At 37.6% G+C, this 19,387-nt stretch overlaps 1 protein-coding gene across 1 annotated transcript in view; it reads left to right on the top strand.

Moving 5' to 3' along the window:
• Positions 1-16,339, top strand: part of LOC107653721 (Down syndrome cell adhesion molecule homolog) — a 99,548-nt gene extending 83,209 nt beyond the window's left edge. Inside the window, exons 13-33 of the mRNA XM_016440519.1 lie at positions 270-366; positions 532-660; positions 808-975; positions 1,345-1,415; positions 2,101-2,341; positions 2,643-2,789; positions 5,478-5,633; positions 5,769-5,902; positions 6,238-6,391; positions 7,486-7,603; positions 7,873-8,033; positions 8,133-8,231; positions 9,963-10,151; positions 10,252-10,542; positions 10,627-10,803; positions 10,983-11,013; positions 12,297-12,412; positions 12,515-12,682; positions 12,768-12,965; positions 13,987-14,289; positions 15,790-16,339. Of these exons, the coding sequence (XP_016296005.1) occupies positions 270-366; positions 532-660; positions 808-975; positions 1,345-1,415; positions 2,101-2,341; positions 2,643-2,789; positions 5,478-5,633; positions 5,769-5,902; positions 6,238-6,391; positions 7,486-7,603; positions 7,873-8,033; positions 8,133-8,231; positions 9,963-10,151; positions 10,252-10,542; positions 10,627-10,803; positions 10,983-11,013; positions 12,297-12,412; positions 12,515-12,682; positions 12,768-12,965; positions 13,987-14,289; positions 15,790-16,139 (3,498 nt within the window). The 3' untranslated portion in view covers positions 16,140-16,339. The remainder of the gene's footprint in view (positions 1-269; positions 367-531; positions 661-807; positions 976-1,344; positions 1,416-2,100; positions 2,342-2,642; positions 2,790-5,477; positions 5,634-5,768; positions 5,903-6,237; positions 6,392-7,485; positions 7,604-7,872; positions 8,034-8,132; positions 8,232-9,962; positions 10,152-10,251; positions 10,543-10,626; positions 10,804-10,982; positions 11,014-12,296; positions 12,413-12,514; positions 12,683-12,767; positions 12,966-13,986; positions 14,290-15,789) is intronic.
• The last annotated feature ends 3,048 nt before the right edge of the window (positions 16,340-19,387 follow it).

Raw genomic sequence — 19,387 nt, 5'->3', positions numbered from 1 at the left:
CAAAGAGTGAAAAATTGAAGGGGGTCTGAATACTTTCCGTACCCACTGTATATATATATATATATATATATATATGTTGTTGTTTTTTTTTATATAGAATTTATATTTGACTACCAAACTAATTTCATATTATAAGCATAGCAGGTCCTTCTGCTATCTGCACTTTCTTTATAAAGTTTGATGTGAATGGTTTGTGATGATCAGGGTCATTTAGGATATGGATGTCTTTTTTCTAGTTGCTCATTCACACACCATATTCCTGATTTCAGATCTATCCAACAATGAGAGAGGATTCTGGGTTCTTCTCCTGTCACGCCATTAACTCCTATGGTGAAGACAGAGGCATCCTTCAGTTAACAGTTCAAGGTAAGCAGCCGGAAAATCGCTTGGGCTTGGCTGGAGATTCAGGGGATTTATTAGGCATTTGAAATGACTCTTGGGGGAAATCTCCTGATTTAAATGGCATTGTTGAAATGTGGGGAGGGTTTCAATGCCTCTGAGAATCTGAGCGCGGTATCGTTGAATTCTTAGAGCCACCAGAGCCTCCTAAAGTGGAGATTCGTGAGGTGAAAGAGAGGACCATCGCCCTCCGCTGGACCATGGGATTCGATGGGAACAGTCCCATCACCGGCTATGATATTGAGTGCAAAAATAAAACAGGTACATGATCCAACCCAATACAAGCAACAGTAGCCGTTTTGGCATGAATAGATCATCATAGACCTTGTAATAGACCAATAAATGAAGCTGATCAGCTGACACATGAGACCCAGATATGTTATCAACCATCTCCTCAACCATAAACAGAAACTTGGGAACGAGCTCGCAGGACCAGAGATGTGTCTCCCACCCTATACCAGGCCACCATCATAGAGCTTCACCCATCGTCCACCTACAACATCCGTATGTTCGCGAAGAACCACATTGGTGACAGTGAACCCAGCAATGAGCTCACAGTAACCACCGATGAAGCAGGTACGATATACTAGCCATATTCATGTTCCTTGTATTATATGTACAGTTCATCAGCGCATGTTACTCTTTCATCTTTTTTTCTGATATTTAAAATACTGGACCATCTTTTAGGAGTTTTTGAGTAGCTTTTCTATTTATAGAACAAATAGCAATGTAAATATATATATATATATATTATTAATGTTTCACTTCCTGTTCCATCAGTTGCCACACAGAAGGAATTATGTTGCAATACTGCCTACTGGTGGTCAAGGGTGACATTACAGGAGCGTGATTGAGATACTGATAACTACTGAGGCCACTGTTTATGAGAAACATGATGGCAGATATCAGACCAGGCTAAACAGGGTATATGTTTGACCACTCTAGATCCTGAAGGACCACCCCAAGACGTCACACTGGAAGCCATCACTTCCCAAAGCATAAAAGTTACATGGAAGGTATGGCTGCACAGGTTATCGTGACTGTATCAAGTTTGAAGTTATATAAACATACGCATGCACATACCAATTAAAGGTTTACTCATTCTATATTATTATTATTCTTTATTATAAATATATACAATACACATGAAAAGTAATCATATATACATATTATATATATATATATGTTATAATGTTTTTGTAATATTTAATATTTATATTATTAAAATAAATATAGATAATTGTTATTTATTTTATTATATTTATTCCTAATATTTACTATAGATATATAAGAGAGAGAGAGAGAGAGAGAGAGAGAGAGAGAGAGAGAGAGAGAGAGAGAGAGAGAGTTTTAACCATTGAATATAAAAATATATATTTTTTTTCTATTTTTTATTGATTGATTGATTGATTGCACTTTTTAATTATGTGGTGATATATGTATACAGGTATACACTCTTAATTAGGTTCAAAAAGTGAGGTTTTCACAGCAATGCCAAAGAAGAACCATGTTTGGTTCCCCAAACAGAACCTTTCATTGATCAGTTCTTAAAATAACTTTTTTTTCCTTAGTGTGAAGATCATTTTTATTCTCTAAAAAACATTTGTGCATTGGAAAGATTCCATGTTAAAAGTTATTTTTAAGAGTGCATGCCAGTAACTGAGGTCTTGCTTCTAAACACTATCATTTCATCACCTGCAGGCACCGCAGAAACATCTCCAGAATGGCGTGATCAGGGGGTATCAGGTGTGTCATCGAGAACACTCCATCAACGGCAGTCACCAGTTCGTCTGCATCAGCATGGAGGCCACGAGAGAGACCGAGTCCCTGAGCCTCAACAACCTGAAGAAGTTCACCGAGTATGAGGTGGTGGTGCAGGCCAGTAACAGTGCTGGACCGGGACCGGCTTCCAGTGAGGTCCGGGCCACAACAATGGAGGACGGTAAGCCACTGTAATCATTCACATGATGCAGCAAATTTTAGTCCCTCAGTGTAAAGTCTTTATAGCTTTAATTATTTCTTTTAAAAACTAATCATCAAAAATATCATGATATGCACGAAGCACATTTGTAATATTTGCTGCCATCTAGTGGCTACTGGAAAAGTTGACAGCACTTGAAACAGCTAAGAACCCAATTCAAGTTAATTCATCAGTTTCTTTCACACCTACTGTACATGTTCAGAGCCAGTGAGAAATTAGGCGATTTATGAGATGATTTTCTATATTTCTCTTGTGCTTTCAGTACCCAGCAGAGCTCCAGAGAAGGTTGTGGCCACCGCTGCTTCCCCTGAGAGCATCTCTTTGTCCTGGCAGACTCCGTCCAGGGAAGCTCTCAATGGTGTTTTACAGGGTTTCCGCATCATCTACTGGGCCAATCTACTAGACGGAGGTACAGCTCAGACCCCAACCCAGTTTAATGTGCCTGAAATAGCATTACTTTCATTTTGTAGATTGTAGACTGTAGATGTATATATATTAGGGGTTGCACAGACTAATCGACTAATCGACCAGTCGACTTCAATGCTCTGCCATGACGCTTTAAGCTTGACGTCGACTAGTCGCTGGTCCTATAGAGGGCGCAACAGGATAAGAAATCTTTGAAGGACTTCCACATTTACACTCCGTTTTGCTTCCATGGACCACTAGGGGGCAGAATATACCTTTTCAACTGGGAATTACATAGGCATTATGTATATTGGTATTAAGTTTTTTTTGCCTTCTAAAGGAAGAATTCCCAGTTGAAAAGGTATATTATATAGTGTATACTATATAGTGTGACAATATTGCATCCCAAACTATAGCACGTTATATACTATTTTCAAATTTTAAAGTATGCTTTTTAGGATAATGTTATCCACAACCGGGACTCCGATATCAATACATTCAGCTATGCAAGGGCTCTCTAATACTAATAATATAGAATTTTATGTCCAGTACTGGCATACTGGCTTACTACATACTGAAAAATACATACTACACTATCACCAATACTGGACATGCATTTTTGCAATTCAGCAATAGTCTCTTTTCATAAGTGTTGTGCCAGCATGCATACTTGAATAGGCCTTTGTCTGAACTCATGAATCACTCATGAGTGATTTAGACTGTGAGGTTAGTTAATCGATCACTCAGCGCTGCAGCACACAAACCAGAGAGCAACATAACACATTCTGCACACCTTTAATTGGCTGCTTTATGGCTCTCGATCAACTTGTGCTCAGTAGAACAAACTCACAGCACACATTATGTCGATCCGGCTCTTTCCAGGAGCTATTTGCTTATAAATTGCCTTATTATGAAGCAGCAGAATTCAGCCCGGGCAACTCGGGGACAAAATTCAGCACCGAGCAGCAAAAGACAGCGGCTCTTTTCCATCCAACAGCAGCAGCTAGAGTGCTAAAGGAATGATAGATAGCAGGGAAAAATGGAGGCATTAAACATGTAAAACTTGCAACTTTGCTGGAGAGCTGCAGACAGTCTCAGTGCCTGCCCTATATCCTGCATGGGTGTACATTGTTCATTATTTAATTATACAATAACAAATTCCTGGCGAAAGAGCTGTTAAAGAAGTCATATTATACATTTTGTGTTATTCTTTTGACTAATAAAAGGGATAGTTCACTCAGTAATGAAAATATTGTCATCATTTACTGACCCTCATGTTGTTCCAAACCTGTATGAGTTTCTTTCTTCTGTTCTGAACACAAAAGAAGATACTTTGAATAATTCCAGATAGCCTATTATTTGAGTTGTTCTTATTTTCCATCAAACCATTACAATTTGCAACGCTGACGGCAACAAAAGCAGCAGACGGGATGAATGAAAATGCAAATTCAATCTCTGACATTAGGTGGCGCTTTTGGATAAGCAGAAACACAATGTAAACAAAACAGTGCTGCACTGCTAAACACTTATTTTATTAGGCATCATATGGAGATAACATAAAAAAAATGTAAAAGAAATCTTTCTGAAGAAAGTCAGTTTCCTTTTATTCATAACGACTCCCCATTTAAAGCAGTAAATACGCCCCCATACCTTACTCATCCAAAGACTAATCTTCAGAGCGGAAATTTCTGAGCAGGCACTGAGTGACATGAAAAAAAAAAACGCATGCATGCAAGGTCTGAGGTGAAAAGAAATGAATGTTGTCCGCTCCAGATATCCACTTTTCAAAACAGTGTGTTATTTTTAAAAATGAATATTAAAATTGCTAAATTTTGACTAGTATTTTCAATGTTGACTAGCAGTAGCAGTTCCGTTTATTCGACTAGCCGGCTATTTTTGCACATCACTAATCAGCAACTGTTTGGTTACCAACATTCTTCAAAATTTCTTTTTTATGTGAGTAAATGATGACAGAATTTAAATTTTTAGGTGAACTATCCTGAGCACGTTTATATGACCAAATTTTTTTGAACTTCTCTCCACATTTGCCACCATATAATTTCACACCAGTGTGGTATTATCACTGGTCAAAACGCATTAAAGGTTTTCATATTTAGTTGAACACTGTGTCAACTGTGTAACTGTGTAAACGCATCTTTAATACCAACATGATCAAAACTTTGCTGGAAAAACCTGTTGTACACAATCTACTACATGCCTCTTCTGCCCTTTTATTGATAGTTCATACTTTTTAGCTAGTAAAAGGCCTTTTAATAAAATTGAAAAACCAACATCTGCACTAAATTGCATATTTTTGCTCAGTTTGGGCCTTTGAATAAAATTGAAGAGTTTTTTCATTGAGTGTGAGCTCCATATTCTATAAAAGCCTGCTGTATCAAATGTGAAATTAATTTAATTTTTCAATTTTCTTTTTATATTTTGTCTAAAGATTTGATACACTGTTCTATTTTATAAAAGTGTGTTTTTTCTGACTATTATTTTGTATGTATTGCATTTATATTTGTGAATTTACAGTAAATATTGTATAAAAAAATCAGTGTTCACTTCATTTTAGAAATCTCATTGGCTGTCACTCAGTAATATTGTGTTTACCTTAGCACAGTCAGCTACAGTATGAGTTGATAGCAAGTCTTAAGCCAGATTTTAAAATCTGTTGTTTATGCCACTACAGAGCTAGGGGAAATCAGAAACGTCACTACACAGAAGGCCCAGCTGGAGCTGGAGGGTCTGGAGAAATACACCAACTACAGTATCCAAGTTCTGGCCTTCACCAGAGCAGGAGACGGAGTACGCAGCGACCAGATCTACATCCGCACCAAAGAGGACGGTATGACCCATGAATATCCATTCTTCGACCAACTAAAGTCACAGAAAAAGATCTTCTGCTGTCAAATTCTGTTCTTCTGTTAGCCATAAAAGTTGGTAAAGATCTCTCCAAACAGCCTGAATCTTTTCTCTGCAGTGCCCGGTCCGCCCGGCGGGGTGAAGGCAGCTGCAGCCTCCAGCTCTGTGGTGTATGTTTCTTGGCTCCCTCCGCTGAAGCTGAATGGCGTGATTAGGAAATACACAGTCTTCTGTTCCAGCTCGTATCCCACGGTAAGACTCGGCCAACTGCTCTCATACTAACAGGAGAGATGTAAGGCTGGCTATTAAAGACAGTGTGTGGAAGTGCAAGGCATTTTAGCGCAGAGCCAGTACTGTGCCATCGAGCTAAAGGTGGTGTTTAAATAGCTTCTTCTTTCCCAGTTTAAAATGAGAGAAATCAAACGTAGCGGACAGAACCATACCGCCAATCCAAACTGTATGCTAATTGTCAATCATCTTTGACGATAGTGGTCCTGACAGAACTATGTGACGCAAGGTGTCAACTGATGGAACTGATGGAAGACACAAGGTCTAACCAGCAATCATTTATTTTGGGTCTCGTTTAGGTGGTCAGTGAGTTTGAAGTGGCCCCAGATGAATTCCTGCACCGGGTTCACAATCTCAGTCGCAACAGGAAGTACAGTATCTGGGTGATGGCGGTGACTGCGGCCGGCCGGGGGAACAGCAGTGATGTCATCACCGTGGAACCTCTGGCCAAAGGCGAGTCGATTCGTTCTTCAGAAACAAAGCAGCTGATCTGTGGTTTTAGGGGGATATTTTTAAGTTTAAGCTCTTGTTCAGGCATTCTGTAAATCAACCATTCTGGAGTAAGTAGTCGTATTTTGAGTTCTTGTGGGCCTTCCCATGAGGAGCATGACAATGAGCCATGAGCAATCTAAGATACAAAATACGCCAAAGTGTAAAAATCTCCTGAAACATACAGTGGACCCAAAAGATATTTAGGGACTTAAGTACGTTTTAAAATATCTGAATGTCATTGCAGTAAAAATATTAAACCAAATGGCATCTGTGAACAAACGCTGCAGGAGCTTTTAGAAACTCAGTGTGATTTTTTAAAATCATTACCCTTACCAATCATTCTTTTAATCATCTTATTTTTTACAAATATTTTGTGTTTTTCTATAAAATAAACAGCTCAAATAGAGCTGATATTCTACTATCTAATGCAGTAACTTCACACATTTTTAGCGTACACTACTGTTGAAAAGTTTGAGGTCGGTAAGATTTTTAAATGTTTTTGAAAGGCTCTTATGCTCATCAAGGCAGGATTCATTTGATCAAAAATACAGTAAAAACGGTAATATTGTGAAATATTACTACAATTTAAAACAGCTGTTTTTATATTTGAATAATTTTAAAAAGTAATTTATTCCTGAATTATCAGCATCATTATTCCAGTCTTCAGTGTCACATGATCCTTCAGAAATATAAAAATAATATGCAGATTTGGTGCTCAAGAAACGTTTCTTATTATCAATATTGAAAATAGTTGAGCTGCTTAATATTTTTGTGTAAACCGTGATGCATTTTTAAAGATTCTTTGATGAATGAAAACTTCAAAAGAACAGCGTTTAGTTGAAGGAGGGATCTTTTGTAAAGTTATAAAAGTCTTTACTGTCACTTGATCAATTTAATGCATCCTTATTAAATAAAAATATTAATTTATTTTGAATAGTAGCATAAATATGGTGTAATTTGCAATGATTGTGTTCTGAAACAAAATTCAAAAAGTATTTGGCTTTCCAAAATCAATAAAACAATAAATTGTGGTGATTTTTTTTGTTTTTAAACAGCTCCTGCCAAAATCCTCACCTTCAGTGGTACTGTTACAACGCCATGGATGAGGGATGTTGTTTTACCCTGCAGGGCGGTCGGAGACCCGCCTCCTGCCATTAAATGGCTGAAAGAGAGGTAAATAAACCTGTTTCATGGGCGCAGACTAGAATGTATAGAACATACACTCTCAATAACATGTTAACATGAGTATGAGCATGTGATTTAAGACAAACATGACAACAGCTCCGTATTATAGTGAAAAACATACCGCATTGCAGATCTAGCCTTTCGTTAAAAGCAAACACAAGCATCTGAATACATATGAGTAGAATCAGTCACTGGGGAATGCTGGGAAATGTCAAACTCTGCCCTCTTCATTGAGGATTCACACTGTTTCTCGCCAGCGGGAGCCCGGCCCCTGCGGTCATTGATGGAAGACGCAGTATCCATGGAAATGGCAGCTTCGTCATTAAGACCGTGAAAGCAGAGGATTCTGGGTATTACACATGTGTCGCCAGCAATAACTGGGGAACGGATGAAATAATTCTGAACCTTCAGGTTCAAGGTGAGGTGTGAGAGTCAGGCAGGATGGTTCTCTATGTGTCAGTTTCATTTCCTTTGAGTTATTACGCAGTGTTTCTCACTGTATAAATATCATCTTCAGTCCCCCCTGACCAACCTCGTCTCACTGTGACCAAGACAACCACCACATCCATTACGGTGTCCTGGATACCAGGAGACAACGGTGGGAGCTCCATTAGAGGTGAGCTGCTTCCACCTTCAGCTGTTTTCCTGCTGGAAAGAAAGAGATAAAAAATTTCATCCGTCTTTCAAATGATCATGATTTAAGCAAAACTCTTTCTTTTTTGGCATATTCTATTCAAATATATTTTGTATTTTGTAGAATACAAAATATATTTGTATCAAATATATTTTGTATTTTGTCAAATAATAAAGTAATTAAATGTTTTATTATTTGTAGAAACCCAGTACAAACATTTGTGGGTAGGTTAAAATCTAATTCAAATCAGATATTTTCCCCTAAATTAATATGAAATTTAATTGATGTGTTATTACAGTTGCATTCTTACAGGCATAAAGCTTTGAATGTGGCTCATCCAATCAGAATTTAGCGTCTGAACTATCTGTTTCATCATATTAGTTTGAATCTGTTTTTGCACTGATGGCAGATTTATTTGTGATGAACAAATAGTCAAAAGTAACAATTTTTATATTATATTATTTTTACATTAATTTAAACAATTATTATCAAACAATTTTTATTATTAATATTCATTTAGTAACATAAATATATCTTCGTGTAGGCTATATCTTTAGAGTTTTATAATTCATTATCTTCTTGTCGATCCACCAGTTCACATTTACAACTGCATGTTTTCTGCATAAAAATAAGGGTCGTTTTTGGCTTTAGTCTAAACAGAGCAGAAGGGCTTATTGAAAAACGCAAATTCATTCTCTGCCAGCAGATGGCGCTTTTCGCCAGGAATATAGGAATATAGCCGTTTCCCCCGTAACCGCAGTAAACAAAGCAACGCAGCACCTGACTTTGAAACTTGCAGCGCTCATATTTAATCAATTAAATAGCCTTTTAAAGTGTAAGCTATATCTCATTATACATGTAAATTTACATTTACATGTATATTTAGTTTTTTTCACTGGAGCACCACCTGAGTCGTTTCTGAGTTCTCCCATTTCTACCAGTGATCATTGTTTCCTTCCCACGGTACTACTGCGCACATGTCAATAACATCACTGTTGTAGGTTGCCAAATTGAGGGGACAAATGGGTTGAAATTTGTATGAGTCGATTGTGTGAGAAAGATGCGTTTTATACAAGAGCTGTCAACTGGATAACCTTGGAATTTGCTGTCGTGATTATTCATATAATGAGGTTTGGCCCATACAAATTACGGGAGTTTTACCGTAATCGAATGTAGCAAACATATAAAATACGCCCAGTGGGATTTTTTTTATAGAAAGATTAAAAATACGGGAAAATATTTAAATGGGATGATAGCGGGATAGAATGGTAAAATATGGGAGAATCCCGGGAAAAACGGGAGGGTTGACAGGTATGCCCCAAACGTTTGAATGGTAATGTAAATATAAACCAATTTTACATAACTACCGTTAGAGTGACAAACTGTAAAATCCCTCATATCATGATGTTATAATTTGAAACTTAAAATGCGTTTCATTGCATTAGTTAATGAAATAAACAGTAAAGTGACACCTGTGTTTGAATACATAAAATATAGCATGGTCTACAATTCATCCACCCTTGTCACACTAACAGCAACTCTGTCGATGTGAAAGAAAAGTCATTACTATAGCAACTGATGTGGATGAGCTGGATATAAAGTGCACAACAAAAGGATTCGATTGCATTGCTTGAAAAATGAGAGTCCTAAAAAATCATTCAAAAAAAAAATCAAACACAGAGATTTATTTTTCTAAATTAATTCTTTATGCAGGATATATTCTGCAATACTCAGAAGACAACAGTGAGAAGTGGGGAAGTATTTCTATAAGTCCTAGCGAGCGTTCCTACCGTCTGGAGAACCTCAACTGTGGCACTTGGTACAAGTTCACGCTAACGGCCCAAAATGCTGTTGGTCCAGGCCGAATCAGTGAGATAATCGAAGCAAAGACTCATGGGAAAGGTGTGCATTTTGTTTTGTATATCCTATTTCTCAAATAATGGTGTGTAATTGTGTTGAAAACACCGTTCCTGTTCTCCTTCATCGTCTTCACCCATCACAGAGCCACAGTTCTCCAAAGAGCAGGAGCTCTTTAATAGCATTAATGGAACATGCGTCAAACTCAACCTGATTGGCTGGAATGATGGTGGTTGTCCAATCACCTCCTTCACTCTGGAATACCGTCCTTTGGATAGCCCCGTGTGGACCAAAGTGAAGCATACCTCTCTTAAGAAGAGCTTCAACCTGCTGGACCTGCAGGAAGCCACCTGGTACGAACTGCAGATGAAGGTGTACAACAGCGCAGGGTTGGCTGAGAAACGTGTCAAATTTGCTACTTTGAACTACGACGGCAGTAAGCGAAGTTTGATGGATCACCTTGAAAGTAACTGTCAAATGAATTGTTTGTGCTTTTTAATATTAAATGTGTTTGCAAAAGGCACCATTCCTCCGCTGGTGAAGACTGCAGTGAAGGGCCCGGTGAAGAAAACCAGCAATGAGGGGATGAAGATGATGGTGACGATCTCCTGCATTTTGGTGGGAATGGTGCTGCTCTTCGTCCTGCTGATGGTGCTGAGGAGGAGGAGGAGAGAGCAGAGGCTGAAGCGGCTCAGGGGTCAGAAGTTTTTCACAGCTCTTAGCTACAGATCAGAGAGAAGGTGTAGATTTGTAGGCGTAAATACAGACAGCATATGTTGCCGTTTGAGATTTTAATCGTATCAGCCTTATTTTTCATGACTCGATAGTACTTCCATTTTCTGTTTATGTTAATAAAGCTTATTGTATTTCCCACAGATGCAAAGAGTTTGGCTGAAATGCTTATGAGGTAAACACAACACATTTTCAGATTTGTTTTTTACAGCAAAAGCACCCCAAAATAGAAATTCTATCATTTATTTGCTGTCATTTTGTTCCAAACCCATAAGAATGTTTTTTCTTCTATGTAACAGAGAATAAGATATTTTGAATAGCCTCTGAGCTGCTCTTTCTATTTAGTGACAGCATAATGATCCTAAAATGACTAAAAGCATCATAAGAGTAGTTCATACGAGGTTCCAAATCCAAAATAAAGCCAGTGTATTTAAAAGATTCATTTTAATGGACGGTTACAAAGCATATTATGCAGCACAAATGAATCAAACTCAATCAGCATTTTGTGAGAAAGCATCATCAAGTCATTCATGACTCATATGCTCATATATCATCTGATGCAAACCAACAGAATCAGTTTCTTTAAACAGATCCATTGTAATGGATAGTTCAAGCAGAAATGAGTCAAACTTAAATAAATCTAACTCTATTAGCACCGTTTAAAAAAAAAAAAAAACAAGCACCAAGTAGTTCACAGGACTCACTATATTCCAGATATTCTGAAAAAAAAAAAAGGTTTCTTTGAACAGATTCACTATAATAGACAGTTCTATAGAATATTACATACAAATAAATGAATCAAGTGTTCTATCAGCATTTTGTTAAAAAGTCAAGTCATCAAGGCATTCATACGACTTATAAATCGTATAAAGCCTTACTGTATAATCAGTGTTTTTTATTAAAGCATTTTATTAAAAAGCCCCAAGTAGATCATATGACTCACTATATTCCAGGTCTTCTGAAACAAAACACTCGAATCAATTAATAAATACATTCTAATAGACAGTTTTAAAGAATATTATGCACAAATGAATCAAACCATCAAGTGATTCATACGCCTTATTAAGATTCATATTGCAGATCCCCTGAGTCATACAATACAATCAGTTTTTGAACAGATTCACTATAACAGACAGTTCTAAAGAACATTATAGAGAAATGAATCAATAATAAATAGATTTGTGTGATGAATAAAGCGCAAAAGGCTGTCACTTCAGAAGATTTTAAGGATGCTTTTATGATGACTCTCTTGTCCTTTATTGCGTTTGACAGTCCTTGGTTACCATATTCTTACATTATATAGAAACTGCAGCTGGGAAATTCTTCAAAATTCTTATTTTGTGTTCCACAGAGAAAAGAAACCATATAGGTTGGTGAGCAAACTATTCCTTTAATGGCTCACATGTCATGCTGACCTTGTACAAGGTTATTCACAGGCTTGTTTGTGTTCTCCTCCAGTAAGAACACAAGGCCTTCAGATACCATGAACAAACAACAGCAGACCCTCCGCATGCACATCGACATTCCCCGAGCGCAGCTGCTCATCGAAGAGAGAGACACCATGGAAACAGTGGGTGAGTCGTGTTCGCTGAACCAAATTCAAACTTAAACATATATCTGAGGAAGAATGATACTTTTGGGGTCTCTAATAGTTCCATCTCTCCCTTCCCTGTTAGACGACAGATCAACAGTGCTATTGACTGATAACGATTTCGGAGAAACTGCCAAACAGAAGTCGGCCACCGTCACGCACTCTGTCCACTATCAGTCTCTGTCGCAGGCCACCGGCCCGCTGGTGGACGTCTCTGATGTCCGACCTGGGACGAGCAAGAGCAGTCTGTCGAGTAAGAAAGAAACTTCTTAACACACAAGCAACAGAGTGAATATGTGATCATGCTATTTAACCGAGCGCTTCATAACCGTCCCCAGATCCCACTTCTCGCCGTACAGCTAAAGCTGGTCCCGCAGCCCGTAACCGCTATGCCAGTCAGTGGACGCTGAATCGCCCTCACCCTCCTGTCTCCGTCCACACACTCAGCACGGACTGGAGGCTGGGAACGCCCAGAGTGGCCGGCTCGGTGGACAAAGAAAGCGACAGCTATAGTGTCAGTCCATCACAGGACACAGGTCAGTCTGCTACACTCTCTGTACATCTTGGGCTTTTGTTAGGTTCTTTTTTGTTGGCTTGACATGTCATTAAAGCTGGGTACTTCAACTTTGTCAGCTTTTTTATAATATTTAGTATATATCTTAATATGTATGTGTTTGCTGTTTTTAAACATGATGAACACAATGAAGAATGGTATTTAATTTTTTATGCATGAATATAAAACTACAAAGAAATAAACAGTATTATTTACATACTTGAACTGCATTGAAAACATTTAAAGCGTATAATAAAGCATATAAAGCATGAAATGTCATGCAAGAACATCCATGAAATTTTTAAGTAATGACGCAGTTGAATCATTCAGTCAATTTTGAACAGATTCAATGCAACAGACAGTTGTTATGTGGAAAATTAATCAAACTAGTCTATCAGCATTTAATACATTTTATTTTAATTTTTTATTATTTTAGTTTTTTTATTTTATTATTATTATTTTATTACAGTACTGTTAAATTATCTGGGGTCAGTGAGATTTTTTTTTTATTTTTTTAATGAAATTAATACTTGAATTTAGCAAGAACGGATTAAATTGATCAAAATGACAGCAAATACAGCATTTATAATGGTACAAAATATTTTTATTAAAAAAACATTTTTTTTTTTACTTTCATGTGGAGGATCATGTGATGCTGAAGGCTGGAGTAATTTCTGCTTTTCTATCATGGGAATAAATTACATTGTAAAATATATTGAAATAGAAAACAGATTATTTTAAATTTCAACAATATTTCACAATATTACTTTTATATTTTTAATCAAATAAATGTAGCCTTGGTGAAGAGGTGAAAAAAAAAAAACTTTTGAACATGAGTGTATCTGTTCTTATTTCTCCTCAATGGTCAAATCATGTTAAATTATCACAACATTCACAATGTTAATTTTATATCAGCAACAATATAATATCAAATATCATATCAAAGCTAATACATGCTAGAAGTGCCCTATTGTTAATGATGAGTTCTGACCCGCTGTGTTCAGACCGCGCTCGCAGCAGCATGGTCTCCACTGAGAGCGCTTCTTCTACGTACGAGGAGCTGGCCAGAGCCTATGAACATGCCAAGATGGAAGAACAGCTACGACACGCCAAGTTCACCATCACAGAGTGCTTCATCTCAGACACATCCTCCGAGCAGATGACCGCCGGCACCAACGATTACACGGACAGTCTGACCTCCAGTACACCGTCAGAATCAGGCATCTGCAGGTTCACTGCGTCACCACCCAAACCCCAGGACGTCTGCAGGGTGATAAACATGGCCGTACCCAAGGCACACAGACCAGGTGAGATTACTCAACTCAATTTCAGCCAATTGGAGCTATTCTTAATAACCTTGTGTTAATAAAAAAAAAGCTGGTGAAGCTAGCTATGCACTCTAAAGGTGAGGTCACATTTATCATTTTTCAGTGGGTTTTTGTGGGCAAAATCCAGTCATTCCAAAAGGAATTCACGCAATCTGGAATTTTGCATGAGTGCAAATGTTTTTCCAATGCCGATTTCACAACAGTTTCAAGTGGCCTGCCATTTAACCAACAGAAAGCAGCTTGATTTGAATGTGACTTTTTTTGTGAGCTGTGCGTAATACTTCTCTAAATTATTGAAATGGATCTTTCTTCTTCACAAAATTTCACTAATCTGACCACACAGCCTAAATTATGATGCCTTCTAAGATTTAACCTAAATCTAAGACAGAAATGCATGGATCCTTTTTGGATGAGGCAATTCCACAATGGATTGTGATATTGGCAAAAAAACAATCTCAGTCTCATTAAAATGACAATCAATTTTACACAATATTTCTGTGTGCTGTATGGTTTTATGTTTTTTACAATTGTTAGATTAGAAAAATTCTAACATCAAACTCCATTCAAAGTCAGTTGTGAGTAGAGCTTCTCACAGCGCCTCATGAAAACAGCGTGTTTATCTTGTTATTTGGCCTAATCATGCTGAAAATTATTCCCTAGCCTTAGCTGGTCCCCCAGTCTGGTTTGGATGGTCCAGTAGGCTGGATTTGGAGGATTTTGGGCACTTTTAAGCTGGTCAGGTTGGGAGACCAGCTAAACCAGGTAAACTGAAGCTTGGCTAGATGCTCAAAACAGGTTAAACCATTTAAGCCCAGCTAAGCAGCTTGTTAAAGTGTGTTTTTTTTTGCAGTAAACAGCTTAGAAATTAGGTGCTCATGCTGTAAGATGCTAAAAACATCAACACGGCATTTTGATATGCCTGTTTCCACACGTTCCATGAAGATATTTTGTAAATTTCCTACCGTAAATATATTAAAATTTAATTTTTGATTAGTAATATGCATTGCTAAGACCTTTGGACAACTTTAAAGGTGATTTTCTCAATATTTTGATTTTTTTGCACCCTCAGATTCCAGATTTTCAAATAGTTGTATCTCGGCCAAATATTGTCCAATCCTAACAAACCATACATCAATGGAAAACTTATTTATTCAGCTTTCATGAGATGTATAAATCTCAATTTCGAATTGAGAAAAATTCTATGACTGGTTTTGTGGTCCAGGGTCACATATAGAATGTTAAAATCAGCGCATCCGAAAAACAGTATGTCAAAATTAATAGTATTCAAAAACGGTAGGCGGAAAGTACTTTGATGACCTGCTACTTCAGCCAAGAGTGTGCATTCGATGGACACTTTACTATCCCAAGATTGGCAGTGAAATAACGCAACTGACACTGGTAGGTCACGTGAACGTGACACCGTGGTGCAATCAAAGTTGAATTGCCATGCTAACAAAATAATTTCTCTTTATCCTGCAGGAGGGGAGCTCGTACACCTGCCTCCGTACCTGCGGATGGACTTCCTTTTGAACCGGGGTGTGTCGGGAGCGTCTCGGGAAGCGGCGATGGGCCAGGCCTGTTTGGAGCCGCAGAAGACCCGCTCGCTGAAGCGCCCCGCCTTGCTGGAGCCGACGCCCATGGAGGTGCCGACCAGCAGGGACATGCAGCAGTGGCAGCCGGGCACGGCCTCGACGCTTCCGCAGAGAGAGGCCGGAACAGACTTGGCGCAGGCTGCCAAAATCAGCACCTCCCAGGAATCGCTGCTGGACTCCAGAGGACACATAAAACAGAGCAACAATCCCTACGCAAAGTCCTACACACTGGTATAACAAAGATCGGACAAAAATAAAACATCAAGAGCAAAAAGCGAACTCTTCATGCGCGGTTGTATATATGTTTCCACTTCTACTCCTAACAGTTTCTTTATTTTATGCTTTTTTAAACAGTGAATTCACTTCTTAAAGAGAACTCCACACACCCAGAGATTGCCAAAATGATTTTATTATTATTATTAATGATGATGACATTGATGATGATTTACTAATTTACTTATTTTTAGCAGTTAGTGTGCACAAACTAATGAATGGGAACCCATTTTCATTTTTTTTTTAACTAAAATTTCTTTGTGTAGTTAAGATAAAGTTTGAGATAAAGCGTGAAAGTGATTTCCATTGGTCCAAAGTTGTCAGCGTTCTGTTTTGAAGAAATCCTGGGAGTGCATGAGGATGAACCAATTTAAGACGAAGATGTCAGTATGAATACCGACCACTGGAGGGTCCAGCCCAGAATTTTTTGACTACGAAAATATTCAAATGTGAAGATTTCGTATTCTTATGAGTATAAATATATAAATATATATATATATAAAATGAGAAATCACTTTTATTTGTGGGTATTACAGGGAATTTTTTTGATTTGGTTAATAAAGTCCTTTAGTCATGTTTGCACATATCTTGTTTAACCTAGAAAAGCAAGTCTTGATTGATAATTATTTGTGTTCCATTCTCTAATGGTGCAATATGAAAATCCATGAACCACGTTTGCTTTCTACTGTACTGCATCTCGCCCATGACGTGAGCTTCTGAGAGCCGGAGCGAATGAAATGACAGATTCAGGTGTAAATCAGCTGCAGTGGAAGCAAAGGTTGATTTAGCATGCTGCATGGGGGGAGACCGGACCACCTACTGCACTGACAGTGTGGCTCTTTCACCTCCTATGTGTAGTGCACTAGAAAGGTGTCTTCAGGCAACGCTCTCTCGTCTTCATTAGGTTTATTTTTGCTGCATTGCAGACATGCTGCACTACAGGGAAACTGAGACAATCTAAAGAGATCCCCTAAAAGAATAACAATTATGATAATATTCATAAAGAACCACAAGCAGTTCTATATGATTATGGGCTGTATGGTAGCAATACGTTATTGTTACCGCTCTGCACCAAACTGTCTTGCAGGGAGAGTTATGATGAAGAATTGTGAGATGATATTTCGCTATATTTGATTAGATAAATCTATTGTCCTCACTATACTCATTTACAAATGTTTTTGTTGTTTTTCACATTTTTTTTTTCTATTTTTTCTTTTTTTCAACAGAGTGCTCACAGTTGTGACACTCCAGAAAAGATTTTCCATGATAATCCTGTCGACTAATAAAAGGTTGATCCCCAAACGAATCTGGCAGTTTGGTTAACGCTTTTCATTTTGCTGTGGGATATAAAGGGATCTGAGTGTATGTGATGAACGGTGAAAATGAACAGCTTAATAACCATACCGAGATGAGATTCACTTTGGAGAAATGAACTTGAAGTAATAATTCACCCCATTTATGTCGTTACAAACCTTCAGCATTTCTTCTTTTGTGTTCCACAGAACAAAGAGAGTCATACAGGGTTTGGAACGACATGAGGCTGAGTAAATGATTTTCATTTGGGTGAACTATTGGTTTAATCACAGCAAAGACAGAATCACTGTTCACTGGATCATCTGAATGAATACTAGAGCTATTTCGTTTTGGAAATCATACTCAAATGAAAGACAGAGAGCTCAGCAGGAACACAATGAAAGTAGAACCCCACATCCTCCTGAGAGGAAGCAGAACTTTCCTTTTCTTGTTGGTGTGCTGATTTTCCTCAGCTATGGTGGCCCAAGGGGGGCAACAGAACATTAGCAATGCAAACAAAAGTTAGAAATAGTCCACAACGAAACCGAAATAAACCACAATACAAATAGTCCATATCACAATGGAAATAATCAGTGCAAAAGAAATAAGCCACAAATTGCTGAACTGAAAGTGACTATATGATATATGCTGGATTTCTATATGTAATCCATTTATGATTCACACTGCTTGGGTGACAAATGGTCACATAAATGTTGAACAGTTTCAGGAGTAACAACTGCAGTTATGAGTCAGTCACAATTTCATGATGATTGACACAGCAACGGACTAAACATCAAAATAAATGTAATTAAAAAATTGTTCACCTAAAAATGAACATTTGCTGAAAATTAACTCACCCTCAGGCCATCCAAGATGACTTTGTTTTATTCATCGGAAGAGGTTTGGAGAAATTTTGCATTACATCACTTGCTCACCAATAGATCCTCTGCACTGAATGGGTGCCGTCAGAATTAGGGATGCACGATATATCGGCCACCATATCGGTTTCGGCCGATAAATGCTAATTTTTTCTGTTATCGGTATCGGCCCGATAAGAAAATTTGGCCGATATCTTAAAGCCGATAAATAATGCATTATTTCCTTCAGAGACACTTGACATGAGATGACTTGTTTGCATTATTTATGCATTATTTTATTTATTTGTAAGACTTTTTATGATGAAATTTGGTAATAGGAGAGTAACATTATTTTAACAACGTACACTGTTCAAACTAGGCTGCTTATGTTGAAGTGTTTGGGATGTGGCTTTTAATGATGAGACCTTTTTTATAATCAGGCTCTCAAAAAGTATATAAAAATTTGGATATAGATTTATCGGCCAACATATCGGTTATCGGCTTTCAAATAAAAAAAATGATCGGTTATCGGTATCGGCCAAAATGTTCATATTATAGTCAGAACATATAGATTATTATAGAACATATAGATAATGTTCATCACTAGTCAGAATATGAGTCTGATAAACAGCTGATAAAAACATCACAACAATCCACATGACACGGTCCATCAATGAACATCTTGTGAAGTGAAGAAAAAAATGTGTTTTTAAGAACAAAGTACAAATCCATCTTTACGGCATTTTAACTTTAAACTACTTAAATACCAGCCCGGTCTCATGAAAATGCAAATAAGTAGTACGCCAGTTAAAATCGTGGTATTTATACGCATAAGTTATACAAAGTCAGCAACACATGCCCTCATAATATTTTTTAAATGCTGTTGCCTAATTATTTGTAAAATAAATAAAATAAAAAAATATATATATAAGTGATTTGATTATGGCACCAGTCTTTGGTTAATGTTACATGAAGAAACTTGTTTTATTCTTCAACATAAATTATGCACACTGGAAATTCCAGAGGGAACACACTGCTCGAAAATGCGAATTCTCTTCCATA

The sequence above is a fragment of the Sinocyclocheilus anshuiensis genome, unplaced genomic scaffold, assembly GCF_001515605.1.
Source record: "Sinocyclocheilus anshuiensis isolate Anshui unplaced genomic scaffold, SAMN03320099.WGS_v1.1 scaffold315, whole genome shotgun sequence".
Taxonomy (NCBI): domain Eukaryota; kingdom Metazoa; phylum Chordata; class Actinopteri; order Cypriniformes; family Cyprinidae; genus Sinocyclocheilus; species Sinocyclocheilus anshuiensis.
This window is presented reverse-complemented; position numbering and strand designations above follow the sequence as displayed.